Genomic DNA, 20,049 nt, shown 5'->3' with positions numbered 1-20,049 from the left:
TAAAAGCAGATTTCAATGTAATGCAATGTGTCTCAACAGCATCATGATTTTATATTAAATAGGTAAATTAAAATTTGAAACATTTTTTCAGTCCATGTAGTTCTTAATGGAATTAAATTGTTCTCATATAAAATCATGTTTGAAGTGTCAGTATAAATAGCAAAATGCTTGCCCCCCCCCCCCCCCCCCCCCCCCATCGACACAACTCTATAATTTACATAAAAAGGCTAAGGTCTACAAATTAGAAGCAACAGGATTAAATGTTTAATATCGGGGCCGATGCATTGCGAACTGCATTTCACTTATGATGTGTAGATTGCAATTACTTGTTGATAACTTTTTTGTTGCAATATACTACTTGTAATGAAGATATGTCATTACAGCCATTTTTTTCATTTTACTTTAAGATAAAAAAATAAAATGTTGCAGTAGCATTATTTAAATATAAAATGATATAGGAAAAATAGTTTTCTATATTGTAAAAAATTAAAATTGAAAAAATTGGCTAGATATTTTCAGTTCAAGGAAAAAACCAGAAGTTCATTACCAATTGCATCAACTTTATTTTTCAGGATGTCATAGAAGGCTATATTCTTTAGTTAACAATGCTTTATTTTAAGCAACCGATCTTCATGGATTGATTCGGTGAAAACTACATGTTGCCATTTCAGGTCCATAGTTCATGAGCAAAAAGGAAATATGCGTGTAATGTCAAAAAGAAAAAATACATATGCTTCCTTCTTCACATGGTTGAATCGATGCCAAATGCATGTAGTACATGAAGATTCAAGAAAACTTCCATATGCTTCTTAATTTACAAAGTTCAAAGTGAGCATATGAAAAAATTTTAAAGGATAACTTGTATCCCCATGATCATAAAAAGTTTATAACATTACAAATACCTAAGAATTTCTTCATTCCAGTTCTCATGCTACATAAGTATAAATTTTCCTAAAAGAAAATTAAAATTTTAAAATATATTTTGTAATAAAATAAAATTTCAGAGAATCATAATTATATACTAGTTAAGTTACATTTGATAAGCATATACAATAAATATATCACAGGAACATTGAAATTTAAAAAATACTGTTTTTCTTTAAAACAGTTAAAATTCATTCAAAATAACTTTTATTCAGGCATAACTAATCTAAAAAATAGTATCGTGAAATACTATTAATATGAAATATCTGTTTCAACCAAGAACATTTTCAGTCCCATTTTATTTTTCATTCCATTGCAGAAATTCCATTATAACAAAATTCTTGTTGCAACAAACAAAGATTTCAGTCCATTGAAGTTCGTTGTAACGGGATTTCACTGCATATGATTTTGGTATGCATTTTGATGTTATTTACTTTTGGATGCCAAACTGTTAGTCAAAATATATACACCAAACTATATAGGAGATAACTGCCATGTGCAGATAAAGGGCAGTAATGGCAAATTTTTCATTTTTTTGCATTTTTGTCATCTATTGTATGTTATCTTTATTGTACAAGCCTTTCAAAATAAGTATTCTTTCATTTAAGGATAAAAAATTGAGCTTGAAATTCTGTCTATCGTAACGAACTGCCATGTTTAAGAGCAGGTTGTGGAAAATGTTATTACACTGGAAGCCTGAAATTTTAGAGGCTTAAAGTACTTTTGGTTGTTAAGATGTTTTAATATTTTTATGAATTTGAGTTCATTAACTTTCGTGTAGCACCCATGCAAAGTCGCAAGACAAACGCAGTGGAGAAACTTTTCCCAGATTTTAGAATGTCATAAATTCCGAGCAAAAGTGATTCAAAAGCTCTTACTTTGTGATTATATCGTCAATATACATTTTTTTAAGTGGCTATAACTGCATAGGGTAAATATTGATTTTCTAACAAATATTGGCATCCAAAGTGACTGTCAAAATGGTTCACATGAAAAATAGCCTATTTTTAAGGCGCTGTAGCTCAAGTTTGTCACCTTGCATCTTCTTTTCGTTGGTACCATTCGAAAGAACATATTTTTTCCTATAAAAAGTTTTTCTTTCCGATGGTGTTCTTTCAGATAAATGTAAAAAAAAAAGAGCTTATAATACTGTTTGTCTGTACGAGTATTTTTACAATTGAATCACAAAACACGAGCTTTGGAATTATTTTTGTTCAGATTTTATGACAACTTAAAATCCAGGAAAAAGTTTCTATATCGCGCTTTTTCACAAGTTTACGCACATGCTACACAAAATCTAATGAGCTCAAATTCACAAAAATACTTGAATATATTAACGGCTAATTGTACTTTAGGTGCAAATTTGCAGTACAAACGGCTAATTGTACTGAAAATTTTCATTTTTTGGCATTTTTGTCATCTATTGTATGTTATCTTTATTGTACAAGCTCGCTTATTTGGTTTCCGCTGAAAAAAAAGCAAGAAAAAAGTCTAATTCCAACATCTTCCTATTGTTAGTATTGAACCCACCACACATTTCTGCAGATACTTCCGTTTACCTGCACAAGGCAGATAACTTCTCCGGAGCGACCACTCTCCATTCCTCAACAAAGTGATCGTTAATGGAGGATGGTCGCTCTAAAGCCGTTGTTTTTGAAAATGCAAAAAACAATAACAGAAATAGTGTATGTACCATTTACTGTATGTAAAGAACATTATGATGAAAATATAATTATATAGAGAAACTAAAATCTTTCTTGTATACTGCTTACATCACTTTTCCATTTAGGAACTGATTTGCTTAAAAGGTGAGAAGAGAGATGTCTGCTTTGAATGTTTTGTGTTTCTGAAACAACTTTTGTTTCTAGTTCAGTGTTAGTCTCAAATATTAATTATTTATGCTGTTACCGTTGATGTGATCTGAGTATAACATCAGCCTATCTATTTATCACATGTTTAAAAGAACTAAAAATAGATTCTAATTGCTGAAGTGACGAAGAAATTCCCTACTGCTATTCGTTAGCAACATTTGAATTCCACGAACAACCTTTTGAAAAATTATTTATCCTTATCAACCTTTAACAATGACAGACGCCTGACCTGCCACAAGATTTGCTAGTGTCACCTTTGCTTCCCAAAGGTGAGAAAAACTACTCCTCCTTTTTGTAATTTTTTGAGGCTCTGAACAGAGGAGAACAAAATGAATCTATTTGAAACGCCTAGATCAAGTTTTTCGTTATTCTGGTTTATTTCCACTTTTGTAAGCAAGAGAAAGCAGATATGTGTGCCCAGACTAAAATGTTATATTGCTTTCTTTTTGGTATCTCTCTTCTGGTTTTCTCTTACAGAAAATTCCTTCCTTTTTTAGAGCTGATTTTTTCAATTTGCTGGACATTAGGATAGGTTTGGATGGTCTCCTCCAGAGGGAGGGGGGGGGGGGGGAGAGACATTGCTTTAACTTGACTTGCCCTCGTACAATGCCCTAACCTAACACGCAGTTGCCGCCCCCTCTCCCTCTTTATGTTTCATCTAACACATCACCAGGGGCACCAAGAGGAAAAGGGAAAATCCACAGGTTCAACTTATGGGAGCCCAGAAAAGATTGCCAAGAGGAGAGATATCTGGGTTTGGGACCAGCAGCAGCATTATGCTTGAAGCTATTGCATTTTAAGTATTATTGAGAAAAATCTCAGTTATAGCATAAAGATATAAGCTCGTACAAATTTGTCAGGTTTATAAAAGGTTTGATCAAAGAGCATTACTCAACTTTGAGCAACCCTAAACAGGGCCGGATTTAGGGGAGGGCAGGCGGGGCTACTGCCCCAGGGCCTCCACAACAAAGGGGTCCCCACAATAAAATGTGTACAAAATATCCTAACTTTTACGGGTCAAAAATATCGGATTTATATATGTGTATCAAAATATTCGGATATGTATCAAAGTATCGGGTATTTTCAAAAATATGATGATCTTTTCGAACCCTGATTAGGGGCCTCCACTCCTTCGTTGCCCCGGGGCCTCCACACTTCCAAATCCGGCTCTGACCCTACAAGTAATCCTTTGCCCACGTAATTGATTTATCTTGCCAAAAGTAATTTTTTTAGTTCCACTTTTGTCTTTCAACACTTTCAAAAGACTGATTTTCAGCAAATAGATGGGGGACGTTCACTACTACAATTAACAAGAAAATTTTTTATTTTACCAATTGATTGCCACCAAAATAGAATTAGCGCATGTTCTTTCTGAGGTCCACCAATGGACTAATTCTCTCCCCTGAATCCTTGCACTGTTTTGAGTTATAGCAGTTATGCTTAAAACAGGGTTGCCACGGAAGTTCAAGAATGAAATTCCCTGACATTTCCAGGTTTTCCAGGTGGTTTTGAAAAAAATTCCAGGTTATCGATCTCCACCTTCATTTTTCAATATTAATATATACATCTCAAATTTTGATAAAACTTACCTCATTTTCAAACTTTACAAACAATGGTTAAAAAATTTAATTTACTCAAGCTGGAATAATCAAAAATATGTACTAGGGTGGTTCAAATTTTTTTTTTCTCTCAGGTCGAGTCTAAGACACCCCTTATCTTTTTTAAACTTACTAATAGTATTGTTCTGTAAAAGTTTTAGCTTCTTACTCAAATTTTAAGAGGTTGCTCAATGACCCCTTAATTTAACATTAGCCCTAGAATAGAAAAAGTCACAAATTTAGAAACATTTAATTTCCCCAGCTGTTTTTTTTTTTATGTAAGTAATTATTTTATTGCAATGAATATGCATATAACTCGTGTAAATTATAGTGTGTAACATTGTTTTTTCAGTTCAATGTATTTTTTTTAACCCCCTCCCCATATTTATGAAGTTTGGGGACGGGGGGTCGAGCACCGGCTTTCAGTTGGAATAGGAAGTTAAAATTCTTCCAGCATTTTACTATCCACAAGTCTAAAAACATTGAGTGGTGTCCTGTTTTCTAGGAGACCTTTTTTTTAAAGTGTTTTTTTGAACTACCCTAATGTACTAACACAAGTGAAGCAAATAACTGTAATAAAGAATTAATGTAAATGTAGCATATCTAATTTTCAATAGCGAGGAGCCACTGCCTTACATCAAGTGAAAGAACTGCGAAATTAACAATTGTGACATCTGTATCACAAAAATAAAGTTAATTGCTAAAATAATCTGAACTAAAAAAATATGAAACCTAAACTTTTTCAATTATTGCCTTCCACCCCTCCAATCCATTGAATTTACAGAGCTTTTAGACTTTGGCCTGTAAAAAAAAAATCAAGCATCTTTTAGCTTCACATATTTCTACTGTTTGTTGCTCATAAAACAGGGGTGCTCCCCCCTTCCAAGTTCAATGGCACAACCCCCCCCCCCCCCAATATTTCTGAACGCCTTAGCACTTTATTTTTAACCCTCATTTTTTATTTTTTTTAACCTATTTATTTTTAATTATTATTGTTTTGAAAGAAAAGTGTGCTCGCTCCTCCGCAATAAAATACACACACACAGATGAAAATAATAAAGTAAAATAATATGAGTAAATAATTTGAATAAAAATAAAGTAAAATAAATAATTAAAAATTCCCCCCTCCCCCCAAAAAATTGATGGCGCAACTTGCGCCATAATCACTTTTTTGGGCACCCTGTCATAAAGTTAAATTTTGAGCAATGATCAGAAACTTCTCTGATGTGCAGATTTTTTTTTAATCGGATTTCTTTTATTTTGAAAAAAAGAAGGGCATTGAAAGTCTTTAAAGATCACTACTAAAATACTAAAAGATTAGCCATACTTCTGTAAAAAAAGAAACTTTCTAAGTTTAAAATTGTCTAATGAACTAAATTTACAGAACAAAATTGTTTAGAAGAATACGATTTCATTAATCAATTAAAAAAAATAATATAAAATATGAAAGGATTATTGCAGCTCATTAAGAACTTCAGTCGCAGACAAAACAATGTGCTGTGTATCATAACAACTTCAGAACTGCTGACGTAAACAAGAAGCATTTAAACAGAGCCCGCTCAAACATGGAAGAAAAGAACCTTCTGAGCATGTCCGCTGCCCACTGCTATGGAGCACACGCCAATGGCAGAGAGTTGATAAAAAGAACTGCAGGGGGAAGAAGAAAGAGGGGAATGACAAAACGAAGAATGGGAATATCGGCGAAAAAAACAAGGTTGAAAGTTTTTTTTTTGGACGTCATAGACCGCGGGGCCGCGCTAAGAACGATCAAGATGATCAAGATCGATCGGAAAAATGCAATTTTTCATTTTCCCTGACATTTCCCTGATTTTCGGCCATTTTCATTTTCCCTGACAATTCCAGGTTTTCCCGGTGCGTGGCAACCCTGTTAAAAAGAAAAAGAAGTTCTATCACTCCACCCCTTGGAGTAATGAATTGGTGAGAAACACTGATTACCACTAATTCAGATGGAGTACATATATGGGCCATATTTTGTTCTATTCCACATAGTATGTTTTGCTCTAGAGTGGCAAGAGGATTTAAAAAAAAAAAAAAAAAAAACATTTCCAAACATAGGCACAGACATTTTCCAAATTTGGTCAAAATGGATTTAGCTATCTCTTAAAATGTATAAACCCATTGAAATTTGAAATAATTAAATATCAGTTTACCTGTCTTCTGCTGTTCTCGCAAGATATTCTCGTTCTATTAAACCTTCTATTCTTTTCTTAATAATAATAGGACTTGGGTAAAACCTGGACTTCAATTGTTCTGTTACCTAAGTTAAAAAAGGTGAAAAATCACTATTGAAGCAAACCCACATTCTTACATACAAAACTAAAATTTAAGAAGAAACAAAAGTAAAATGGATTTTTAACTTCAATTATAAACCTATGGTTATTGTAGTAAATATTTTCTACATTTTATGCACATTAATTATGATAAGAGAGATGATTAATGATATTTTAAACAGAATTCTTTGATGGTTCATTCAGATATTTATAAAAGATGATCACATTTAACAAAATTAAACAGAACTTACTTCAGCCACCAAAATGCTATGCGCCATCCGTTTTCGAGCTTTCATTATCCTCACTATTGCTGCTTCAATCGTACAAAATTAAGGAAAATTATTGAAATGTATAAACCAAGTTTGAAAAAAGAAATTTTTATTTGCTACAAAGTAAAGAGTACATAGAATTATTAAGAGTATATTTATTTAAAATATAATCTTTTGAAATAAAAATGTACATAATAGAAATCAGATAATGCAATTTTTGCTTCAATTAGTCTAACTTGGGATAGAAGTGAAGATTTGGTAGAAATAAAAAGAAATTTTGACATGAAAAAAAAAGGAAATTTATTAAGAAAAAAAAATCTCAAAGGAATAATGATTTTGCTTAGGGGATATGCATCTGCATAATGGCATATTTAAAATAAAACTAAAAAGATCTGTTCGAAGCACAAATACTGGGGTGGTCAAAACGAGGCACAGGGGCCATATTTTAGGAAAAATTCCAGGATAATGAATGTTCCTTACGTTATTTAATATCAATACAATTTTTACTGTAAATAAACCTAATTTATTAACCAAAAAATGCTTTAAAACATTATCGATAATTGTTATCAATATCTGGTTTAAGTTAAGACTAACTTGAAATTTAACTAGAAATGCTTTGAAAAGGCCAGTAATTTCCAATTAATAACTTTCATTTTTAAATCTCTGCAATTATTTTCTTAAGTTTGTTGCCCTTTCAATGCAAACATTTTATTACTCAAAACTTTTTCTTAGCACTTTTTCTTACTTTGCAACATTTTCCTATAGCATAATGATATGTACTAGAGACCATTCTAGCATAACTGAGCATATTATACAGGGTTCATACCCTTTAGGTAGAAAAAAATTCAAGCACTTTTCAAGTACTTTTCAAGGTAAAAAATTTTGTTTTCAAGGCAATATCATAAATTTGTACTAAAAATATTGTATGCAGATTTCATTTACTACAAACACATAGAAATAAGGCAATAATACAAAAAAGTATAGGAAAACAAAATTGCTTTTTCTACAACGAGAGACACTTTGGTGAAAAATCTACTGCGTTGAAAGTTTTTCTGAAAATGTTTGAAAAGTTTGGTCATAAAGAGAAGCAGATACCAAGAGGTTTAATTTTGAGGTTTTTCAAAGGTTGCAGGAGTCAGAGGTTTGTATATTTTCTAGAATCAGCAAATTAATACTTAAAAAAAGAAAAACCTTTCATAAGTGCTTTTAACTTTCATGGGAAGAAACTAAAATAACCAAGTTCAATGGCATTGCCAGAGAGGAGTTTTTGAAGTCACTCCCCCCCCCCCCCGGTTTCAACATTTATTTCCAATATCTATACAGTGGTTTATTACAATATAAGGGCGGTTAGGACAAAACACTACCCAGAAAGTTATTTCAGTTTGCACTATTAAGTTCTAAAAATATTAGGTTTGCAAATCATTTATAAGTATGCAAATCAATTATTCGTATGTATTTATTAGCTGTTCAGCCAATAAGGCATTTCAACTGTCCTCGAGTAAATTTAAAAAATAGGAAGTAAGAAAAGTTTATGAAAGTCCACAGTACAGTCTCTACACATCAAAATATACAAAAGCAGCTTAAGCAGTGATAAATAATCTGAATGCAAACTTGAGCCTATTCAGCTTTCATTGATTAACTTGCAATAGACAATAAACGTACAAGTTCAGATTTATAGAGCCATATTTCGAAATTGAAAAGATTCACAAGAAGTTGACATATATTATGACAAAAGTAGTTTTATTTTGGGAAAAAATGGGTTATTGTTGAAATTAGAATTTAAATTTAGAAAGGCAATAATATTCAGGTGTAATTGTGATTTGTGAGTTCATAAAAAATTACCTGAAAGTTTCAAAGAGCAAAATGGGGCAAGGGGGGGGGGGGAATAATTTTTAAAACTAAGACCCCTTTTACTTGAATATACATATGTACAACAATAGCTTTTGCTATGCATACAATTCATAAAATAGTTTATTAAGTCAAAATATTCTGCATAGAAATACCATGCCCAGTGCCTGTTGATAACCAGCAACAGGCACTGGGCCTAGCTAGGCTGGTACTGGTCAATTTATTAGATCCAAATGAAGATGAATGACCCTCCTTAAGCTATCTACCACTTTGCTGATTAAAGCCTCTTTCAGTAAGCTCCAAGTACCCACAACCTTAATAAAGTAGTAATTTTGAACATTTGAGGAAAAGGAGAAAATTGGAGATAAAAGCATAAAAACGAACACTACTGAATTTCAAGTGAATAATCATAACACAACCACCCCTGTTATACACCTTATTTATTTTAGCAGACATAAAAAAATGATGTACTTATTAATAAAATTATATAAATCAACTTTATGTTTAAAATACAAACTTTAAGTTAATTTGTTAGGTGCTCAACTGCTGAAATTTAAATTTTTTTTTTAAAAATCTGTTATGACCAAAAATTAGGTAAAGATAATCCTTCAAAATTACAAAAATAAATAAGCAAATAATTAAACAAGACCAAGGTAATAAATTCTTTAACTCTTTAGTTATTAAAATAAAAAATAAAATAAGCTAATCTGATGTAGCAGTGTCAAAATAACTACTAATTGCCAAAAATATAAAAATATTTACAAAATGCAAACGGATTGAAATCTCAAACAAGGGAAGCAAATTTTTGCGAATTAAGAGCCATTGTCTGTAAGGATCAGGCAGGTTGTGATTGTTGACATTTTTAATTTTCTTTATTTTTGCAAATGTTGTTCCTTATCATGAATGTAATGTTTGTGCAAAATATGAGCTTTGTCTGCCTTACCGTTTTTGGGAAATTAAATTTTTTAATTTAGGGGGCGTGGCACATTTTTGCGTGTTTTTCAAATTTGCAGATTTTAAAGTTCTTGTTGCTTTAAGCGCCCCTATAATGACATGGATTTTTAAATTCTATATTATTATATGGTCTTCTTAGATACTATTACAGCTGTCAAATCGGTGTCACTACGAGGGCGACGGCCACGAACTCCGTTTAAAAATGACCGAAAATGATTTTTTTTCTATATTCAAGGCCAATTTTCTCAAAGCGCCTTCATGATGACACCAACATTTTTAGATCATTTTCTAGCCACACTTACATACATCAAAAATATGTATCAAAATCGGTGTCACTATAAGGGCGCCAGAAGATATTGGAACTTTTATTCGATAAATTTCACAAAAACACAAATATTTAAAATCTAACTACAACTGTCGCCCTCATAGCAGAGATCTGATACTAAATTAGGTTGATAACCAACATGTTTGTCTAACATTTGCACAAAAAAAATCGGTGTCACTCCTATTATTTTTGGAAATATAATCGTTCGAAGTTAGTACGTTATGGCGTTTTTTAATATTTATTTATTTAATCTTTTCACCCCCAGATAGTTTTTTGAACATATTTATTTTTAATTTAATACAAAAATGTGTATCTTTTAACATAAACAGCTTTGAGCAGTAAGAGCGTCTTTTTCTTGAATAGAAAATGCCCGTTTTGATATAGGTACAGGCAGATGTATTGTGCATAATATGTCTAGATTATCATACCAATACTCATCTTGTTTTTTCAGCCAAACAAATCTATTTATTCCAATTGTTCTTGACATACATTTGACCTCAACTTGCAAATGGATTTTATACGAAAGATGTATAGAGAGAAGCTCTTACAAACATCTTATATAAATGCTTCAAATTTTCAACTAATAAATACCCCTGCATTGCCAAAAGTTCAATTTAATGAAATTGGATGGTCCCTATCTTTACGAGCTCAGTTCAAGTTCACTTCAAAGCAGAAGGAGTATTTATAAGAACAATTTACGATTGGTGAAAATACTGGGAAAAAACAACATCCCTGTCAAGTTGCACACTAGATGAGAAATGCAGTTCGTAACGGGGAAAAAACTGTTCGTTGCTTCCGAGTATTGTACTATGAAACAAATCCTATCCTTTTTTTCAATGGAAGAAACAAAAAAAAAAAAAAAACGAATGCATTCTCAATACATCAAATGAGAATATTGAAGAAAGCGAACATTCAGAATCTGAAACTGAATTTGAGGATAACTTAGACCAAAAAGAAGAAAACATTAAGAATCAAGTCAAACCAATTTCAGAAAGACGGTCATCTCTTATTGAAAACTGCTAATTTTGTACCACTAAAGCATGGGAAAACATGGTATCCCAGAAAAAGAGTAGAAGTTGACCATTTGCAAGTTTATGTCAAATGCATGTCAAGAACAATTGGAATAAATAAATTTGTTTGACCGGAAAAAACAAGACGAGTATTGGTATAATAGTCTAGACATGTTATGCACAATAGATCCACCTGGTACCTATATCAAAACGAGCATTTTCTATTCCAGAAAAAGACTCTCTTGCTGCCCAAAGCTGTTTATGTTATAAGGTACACTTCTTTGTATTAAATTAAAAATAAATATATACAAAAAAAATCTGGGTGTGAAAATATTAAATAAATAAATATTAAAAAAACCGCCATAACGTACTAACTTGGAACGATTATATTTCCAAAAATAATAGGAGTGACACTGATTTTTTTTGTGCAAATGTTAGACAAACATGTTGGTTATCAACCTAATGTAGTATCAGATATCTGCTATGAGGGCGACAGTTGTAATTAGATTTTAAATATTTGTGTTTCTGTGAAATTTATTGAATAAAAGTTCCAATATCAGCTGACGCCCTTATAGTGACACCGATTTTGATACATATTTTTGATGTATGTAAGTGTGGCTAGAAAATGATCTAAAAATGTTGGTGTCATCATGAAGGCGCTTTGAGAAAATTGGCCTTGAATATAGAAAAAAATTCATTTTCGGTCATTTTTAAACGGAGTTTGTGGGCGTCGCCATCTTAGTGTCACCTATTTGACAGCTGTAACAGTATCTAACAAGACCATATAGTAATATGGAATTAAAAAATCCATGTCATTATAAGGGCGCTTCAAGCAACAAGCACATTAAAATCTGCAAATTTGAAAAACCGGCAAAAATGTGCCACGCCCCCTAAACAAAAAAAAATTGTTTTCTCAAAAACGGTGAGTCAGACAAAGCTCAAATTTCGGATTTACATTACATTTATGATAAGGAACAACATATGTGAAAATAAAAAAAATTAAAAATGTCAACAATCACAAATGCTTTAAACTGCCTGATTCTTACAGACAATGACTCTTAAGTTTAATGTTGTCATATTTCCCATAAAATAAACTTATATTTTACTGAAATTAAACATAAAATATGCTAATCTACGGTAGCAAATATGAAAATTTGCTACCGTAGATGATTAGTGAATATATTTAAATATTTGCAAGATGCAAAAAGATTGAAATTTCAAACACGAGAAGCAATTTTTCGCAAAGTCTGAGTTCGTTCGACGTGGCATGTTTCCCATGAAATAAATTTATTTGTTTTTTTATTAAAATTAAACAAAAAATATACTAATCTAAGGTAGCATATGCAAAACTAACATTTGATTAGCCAAAATATTTAAATATTTGCAGGATGCAAAAAGATTGAAATTTCAAACACAAGAGCAATTTTCCGCGAAACCCGAGTAAGTTCAATGTTGTCATGGTTTCCAAATTAATTTCTTTGTTAATTAATGAAATCAAACAAAAAATAAACTAATCTAAGGTACCATATGTCAAAATATCTTTCGGTTGTAAAAAACATCAAAATATTTACAAGATACAAAAGGATTGAAATCCCAAACACGGAAGCAATTTTTCGCGATGTTGCATACTGAACACATGTTCAGAAAATTGCATTGGTGAAATACTTTTTTAAAACTTCTAAGCACAATTCGTTGATTTTTGAGAGAATTTTAGCACTAAGAAACTTTTTCAAGGTTTTAAAACTTTTTCAAAGTTTTCAAGCACTTGAAAATGACTTTTTTTTTTTCAAGCACTTTTCAAGGTTTTTCAAGGGCGTACGAACCCTGTTATAAGAAATCCCATTTGATTTAAGTCTCCCTCCCTCATTACAGCATGAATAACAGCATTTCGCCAGTTCATAATGCTACTTTTCTTTCAAATTTTTGACAAAAATACCGTTGCTGATACTACACTCTCAAAAAGTGGTGTGACATATTTTTAAAAAACATTGACATTAAAAAAAAAAAGGTGTTCAAAATTAAAGCATCAATGTTTTAACAAAAACCACAATGGATGTTTCCAAAACATCGACATTGCCACTATTCTCAACTGTAACATAAACATGGGAAAAAATTATCTGCATTGTGATAAAATCGTAACATCTTTCTTTGGAGAGCAAGGATCTATAAAAATTATAGTTCATTCTGTTTAAAAAGTAACAATATAATGCTATAAATATTCTCTGCAATGATGATTCTATTTAAAATCCATATTCTTAATACATAAGAATATAGAAAATTATTACACTATTCGTCTAAAATGGACTTTTACAATTTAGTATTTTTACAAAAAAAAAAATGTAACTGCTAATTAACCAATAATACATGAAATACACCACCAGATCAGTCAATTCTAGCCGAGGACTGCAGTTTTGTGCTTATTAATGCACTCATCAGCATGGCATAGGAGTGACTAAGCTGGAGGTGGAAAACCTCTTAAGGAAGCCAAGCGTGCCAAACTCAATAATAGTTAAAGTTGGCAAAAATAAATATATAAAGTCATTCTAATCCAGAATTAATTAAAATAAATTCCAACTATTGAAATGATGGAAAAACTTAAAGGATGCATATGGACTGAAATCTCAAACACACTAAGCAATTTTTGGCAAAGTCACTTTCAATGCTGGCAAGTTTCCAAAAAAAAAAAAACAAGTTTTAACCTATAAAAGCTAAAATTTTAAGGCGTTAAATTTTTATGATAATTCATTTCATGAAAAAGAAAGAAAAAAAAGGTAAATGAAGGCTATTAAAATGCTAGTACGATCACATGTACTTTGCGAAAAATACTAGTAATGCATGGCTTGATTTTTTTCCAAAAGAAGCAAAATAAAATGTAATGATATAAATCAGAGCTTCATAATTTACGTTTGTTTTTTTTTATAATTATTTATTTATTCATTTTATTAACAGTTTCACCTATCAGATGCAAAAATTGAGAGTTCCTGACATTTCGAGAAATTTCATTCTACTTTCCCTGACAATTCCCTGACCATTTTAGGTGTTTCATTTTCAATGACAAATCCAGATTTTCCATATTTTCCAGGTGCGTGGCAACCATGTCTTCCTTGTGAAATAAAACTGTGCCAAAAAAAAAAAAAAAAAAAAAAAAAAAAAACACCTAAAAGAACAACTCCTCCAGTGAAACACTACACAACAGATGTTGTAGAACATTCAGATTTTTCTCCACAAGGATCTTTTCATCCAGTTTTGGAAAAAATACTATCAAACAGTTTGGATGACGAGAAGCAATTAGAAAAAGGCTTGCATGTCTCACATACTAGTAACTAAGGCAGAAAAATTACAATATTGGTGAACATAAAAGGCTGAAATTGTAAACATATGATATGATGAGCGAAATCGGACATCAAAATTTTGTATGATTTTTGTTTGAAACTATTACATAATATAGCAACCATGAAATGCTTATTATTTTATTTTATGTATAGGAAATAAGTATTTGGATTATGTTTCTAACCTAACCAACTCAATTTCATGTTGATTTCAAATATTACAATTAGAGATGTAAAATTTCCGGAAATTTTTAAGTGGTGGAAAAAAACCGGTTTTTTTCGGGAAAAATAGGAAAAAATGGGAAATTTGATTTCTTTATGAATAAAATTTGGGTTTCTTAACAGTTCCGTGTTTCTTGTAACATATAAAGGGTTAAGTATTAAAAAATATATGCTATCCACACATCTTCTTTTTCTGCTTGACAGAAATACACATAAATGTAAGATTAATTAGAAGAAAAAACCTTTTTATTTTACTACTGAGTAGAGGGCTTTCATGGTCAAACCCAGAAATAAGTCAAGTCGTCACTCAACCAATAATATTGGCTAATGTGTGTCTAATCATAACAATTACATTTTCTATTTTAGATTGCCTTTGAAACTTCTGAAATTTTCGACTTTCAAACATGATTGATATTTTTTTTTTTGGAAGAAAAATAATACAATGTTACTTTCTGAAAATGAAAGCTATTGAGTTTTGATTTTTTTCCAATCCAATCTAAGTCCAAATCAAAACTAAACTGGTTTTTCTTAAGCTGAACCAAAATTAAACTGGAGTTTAAGTTTATTCACCCGGCCGTGCTAAGCACAGTAGTAAAAGTAGTCATACCAGCCCTTTTGAACAAATTTGAGTTATTGTAACCAAGTTGTTCTCTGTTTCGTATTTTACTTAATAAATAAAATGTTTTAGGATCATTTGATCAAGAATGACTCAAATATATGGAAGAGCTACACTTTAAAATACAATATCTCAGCTTGAGTCCAACTGCTAAGTCCCCTTTTTTGCTTAGCACGGCAGTATACAGGGTGCGGTAAAAAAAATATCGGACAAAAATTGTACCATCGAATGGAAGAAAGGTAATTTCATTTTAATGAGTACATAATTTATTTTTGTTTCTCACTTTATTAGGAAATAATTTACAATATATTAATTAGTTTATGTATTGTTTTTTGGTTTTCTTACAATTTTAAGCGAAATGCCTGCTATTTTAAGTTGTTTAACCAAGTAGAACAACAGTTCTTTTCCTTGTTGTACCTCGACAAACAGCATTTGAAACGGCATGCCGTTTCAAGTGGTTTGGAAATGATAGTCGATGTCCGAAAAGTGTACAAAAACGAACAGTGAACATTTCAGTTAATCGTCAGGTCATCCAAAAAAGATTCAATGAAATCCTCGGGTTTCCACGAGAGCAGTTGTTTGTGGGACTTTGTGACCGATAAGTGCGATAAAGGGAAAAAACAGCTTTAACAGAAGTTTTGCAATTTCCGAAAATTCAGGCATTCGTATGACTTATTCAGTTTTAAATCAATAACCACACACAGAAACAAGTATAAGTGATCCAAAAAATCTAACTTTGTGACTCACAACAAGAATTGCTTTGACCAAGTATTTAAACTTCTAAACTTTTCTTTCCTTTTTAAGCAGAAAATGAAGAACTAGTAAATACAAATGGTACCATAAAATGTTCTTGGCTAAAAGAAGATATAATATATGAGAAGTTTGTCAGTGTTAAGGGGTGAGGGGAAAATGGTTAGAGAGAAATGCTCTAAGAACATGGACAAGACAATTACTTGTGAGAAACATTGTCAAGAGGGAAAAATCAGTCAGACATCTTGTCTACTATAAGACGGTTCAAAATCTGAATAATAACAAGTATTAAAACATTGTTTAAAAGGGATATTCATGCTTCCTGTCTTCATCTACTTTACTTCGTGTTTCTTTTCGCTCCGGTTCAGATTCACCTTTAGCAGCAACTGCCAAAAAGAAAAGAAATTAAAACTTCCATTTATTATGTTCACCAACATAGCCTCAAACAGAATCTTTACTAATAATAAAGCTAAAAGTCCCTCTGTCTGTCAGGATCTCTGTGACGCGCGTAGCGCCTAGACCATTCGGCCGATTTTCATGAAATTAGGCACAAAGTTAGTTTGTAGCATGGGGGTGTGCACTTCGAAGCGATTTTTCGAAAATTCGATGTGGCTCTTCTTCTATTCCAATTTTAAGAACAAAAATATCATAAGATGAACGAGTAAATTACGAAATTATCATAACATGGAACCGTAACATGGGCACAAGCCAATTGGCGGGAAAATTCACCATACATTATTTGTAAATATATAGGTGAACCAAAAGACCTTTTAATTTACTATTACGGGCAAAGCCGTGCGGGTACCACTAGTTAAAAAATAAACTCATTTTACAGACAGCATAAATTTAAAAGTAGTTAACTTTTTCCCCTGAAGCATTTTGTAACCCCAAGTCTATTAATTTAAAGTGGATAAATCCAAAATTAAAAAATATCTTTTTAGTTAATTTGCATTGCATGGTGTAGAATGCAGAAGCACCACACATCTGAATTTATAGAAAAAAAGAGAGAGAGAGAGAGAAAAAAAGGGCTGATTTATGAAAGTACACAAATAAAATTTTACATAAAAAACCTGCTTTTGCTTTGCAGGCTAAAAAAAAAAACTGCTGCTAGTGCAGACTAATAAAATTACAAATTTGTAAAAAATGTACTACAGTTGTAGTAAATATTGATAAATACCAATTGTTTAACTGAGTAGCTAATTAAAAAAGCATCAAAACTTATTCAGATAGTTAACGACCACAAGGGTGTATCGAAAGAACCTTATTTTTGAAATTCTAAGTTTTAAGTTTATAAAAAGTTGCCAAAAAGCACACACATACAAAAAAAAAAAAAAAAACACCTCAATTTATATATATATATATATATATATATATATATATATATATATATATATATTTAATTTCAGGAAATGTTTTCTAAAAAAATTAAGTTGACTCATATAAACAATGAAATTGAATTTCATTAAAAAAAATGTTTTACTCTTTTGCAATATGTATGCCCCCCCCCCACCCCCAACTACACACACAGAGTACTCAAAAATATGAGTCTTTTGAAGTTCAAGTTAAAAAATTTTCATATGAACAAATTAACTACACTGTACGGAATGAAGAATGCTTGCATTCTAATCTAGTAAGCAATTTTAAAGTCATTCCGCATTTTACTGCAGTTTAGCTTTTTTCCCCCGTATAATTATTCCCCCCCCCCCCCCGCCCTGCTTTCTTTGAACTCATTTGGTCTTTGCCCTACAAGTGTTACTGTTCTGTCATTCTCAATTATTTTTATTTAAGTTTCCATTTCTTGTTTCATTTTACCTTTTTTTGCAACTTTGTTTTGCTGTTTTCCCAACATTTTTCAGGTTTTTCTCTTATTATGTTTGTACTGCCTTTCACATTATTTTTTTTTATATAAATTGCTTAATATTTGGTATTGCGCTTCTCATATATATATATATATATACTAGCTGCATTGCCCAGTCTACTTTGAAAATAAAAATTGTGTCAAGTGACGTATATTCAACAGTCAGGCTTAAATTAAAGAAAAAAACCATCATGCAAAATTTCCCCTCCAAACAATGATGACAGATATTAAAATACTTTTAAGAAATTTAAATGAGAAAGATGGATTTGAAAAGCGTAACCATGGAAACACAAAGTAAAATAAGTTTAAGAATTGAAAATGAGAAAGATGGAAATAAACAATGGATTCAAAAAGCGTTACCGTGGAAACGTAAAATAAAATGGTTAAGAACTTGAATAGAGAACAGATTTTTGAACTTCATTTAATTCGCTTGTAATTTTTTTTTCTAATGGAGACAGAGGGTTAAACTTTCGACCATAGGTCGAGTTAGATCTGGAGTAAAAAAAGTCGCTCTTTTCAGTTTTGTGAAAAAGAAAATTGTGAGACAATCCCTTCACTTTTTATTCATAGATTTAATGAAGAAAGTAGTGCCTAAATTTCAGCTAATTCTAAACAAATTCGAGCTAAAAATGCAAATAACTCCCGTCGTAATTAAGTTAGATCATTGAAACAAATTGTGTAGAACGCGGAAAGTTCTACTCTTTCCAAAGACATATAATATTAATATGTGCAAGTAATTTTTCACCCCCATAATCGGGAATTTATGAGAATATTGGGCCTAAATTGGAACCAAAAAGAACTATTCATCAAATTATTTTCGAATTGGTCTGCAAACCTTTTCAGGACTTAAAGGAACGAACTGTGAAAATTTCATCGAAATCGGCCGGGTAGTTCTCGAATTTTGCGAGTTCAAACACACAGACGCTTTTTGGGGACTTCATTTTATACTATGTAGATATATATATATATATATATATACAATGTATAAATACAAGATAAATATAAGTAGCAAAGAAAAAAAAAACCTTAACTTAAAAATGCACAAAGCAACAATTACAAAAAAGTTAAGAATAATAATGGTAAGTAACAAAAGATTGAAAAAAAAAGGGCACACACACAATTTGCATATTTATTACATCCTCTCCCCATATTTTACGTTTTCTAAATTTGGCTGCCACTTCAAAATATGCATTATTTGGATTTGTAGTGCGTTTGCCTAAATATCCATTTGGTGTTACTTTGTAGTTCTGGTACTTCATACTTCGAAATTTCCAATGCTGATGAAGATCAATCTCAAAGCAGTCTCTCTTTTCTTTGGCTTTGTTTATTTTTTTTATTCCTCCCCCCTTTTTTTAAATATTTTTTTTTTCAATCTTTTGTTGCTTACCATACATTACATACATACACTAGAGGACAGCGACAGATGTTGTTCTGTTCAAACTTTGTAAATTGAAAAGTTAAAAAATTTCAATAAATCATCAAGTGTTTTAATCATTTTGTTGAGAAAAATAAGTAAAAAGAAAATGTTTCAAGCTGCTTGGTGTCAGAATGTGTATATTTATTAGAACTTGATTTATCTAATGCCCACTGAACAGTTGTTTTGTTAACTATTTTATTATATGTATAGATTTTTTCTCCCATACTTGGTGGTTTGTTCCTTCAGCCATACTCAAAGGATAAAAAGTGTTCTCAGATATTAAGTGTGAAAATCCAACTACTCATCTAGAACGAACGGGAAATCCCCTGCAACATCCCCCATGTGAAAAAAAAATAAAGCAATCGAAAGGATATCGTGTAGAAAAATGATAAAGGTAAAAACAGTTCTCTGAATAAGCGAAAATCACTCATCCCCCCCCCCTCGATGTAAAATAAAATATATTCTTCAACTAAAATCACTAAAAACTCTTTGAAAATGAAAAACAATTGTTTGCAATTTGAAATATTTTGCCAAATAAACAAAAAATACAGTAAATTACATTAACAGTAGATCTAAAATGTAAACAAATAATCATGCAACTCTATTGTTTATGGCCAAAGTCGCCAAGCCACCACGTTAATGTAACCCAGCCGATCAGTGAGCACAGCCAACTCCGACCGATTAGCGGTCTGATCTTTTGAACGCAACACTTTTAAACTCCATATATTGCCTATTTTGTTCTTTCCACCAAAAATAAAGATATTCCA

At 31.3% G+C, this 20,049-nt stretch overlaps 1 protein-coding gene across 1 annotated transcript in view; it reads right to left on the bottom strand.

Annotated features, from left to right (window-relative positions):
* Positions 1 to 206: 206 nt before the first annotated feature.
* Positions 207 to 20,049, bottom strand: part of LOC129234121 (cullin-3-like) — an 86,924-nt gene continuing 67,081 nt past the window's right edge. Inside the window, exons 16-19 of the mRNA XM_054868012.1 lie at positions 16,321 to 16,393; positions 6,936 to 7,005; positions 6,565 to 6,671; positions 207 to 951 (exon numbers count right to left, since the gene is read on the bottom strand). Coding sequence (XP_054723987.1) covers positions 927 to 951; positions 6,565 to 6,671; positions 6,936 to 7,005; positions 16,321 to 16,393 — 275 coding nt within the window. The 3' untranslated portion in view covers positions 207 to 926. The remainder of the gene's footprint in view (positions 952 to 6,564; positions 6,672 to 6,935; positions 7,006 to 16,320; positions 16,394 to 20,049) is intronic.

Source organism: Uloborus diversus, chromosome 1 (genome assembly GCF_026930045.1).
Source record: "Uloborus diversus isolate 005 chromosome 1, Udiv.v.3.1, whole genome shotgun sequence".
Lineage (NCBI taxonomy): Eukaryota > Metazoa > Arthropoda > Arachnida > Araneae > Uloboridae > Uloborus > Uloborus diversus.
This window is presented reverse-complemented; position numbering and strand designations above follow the sequence as displayed.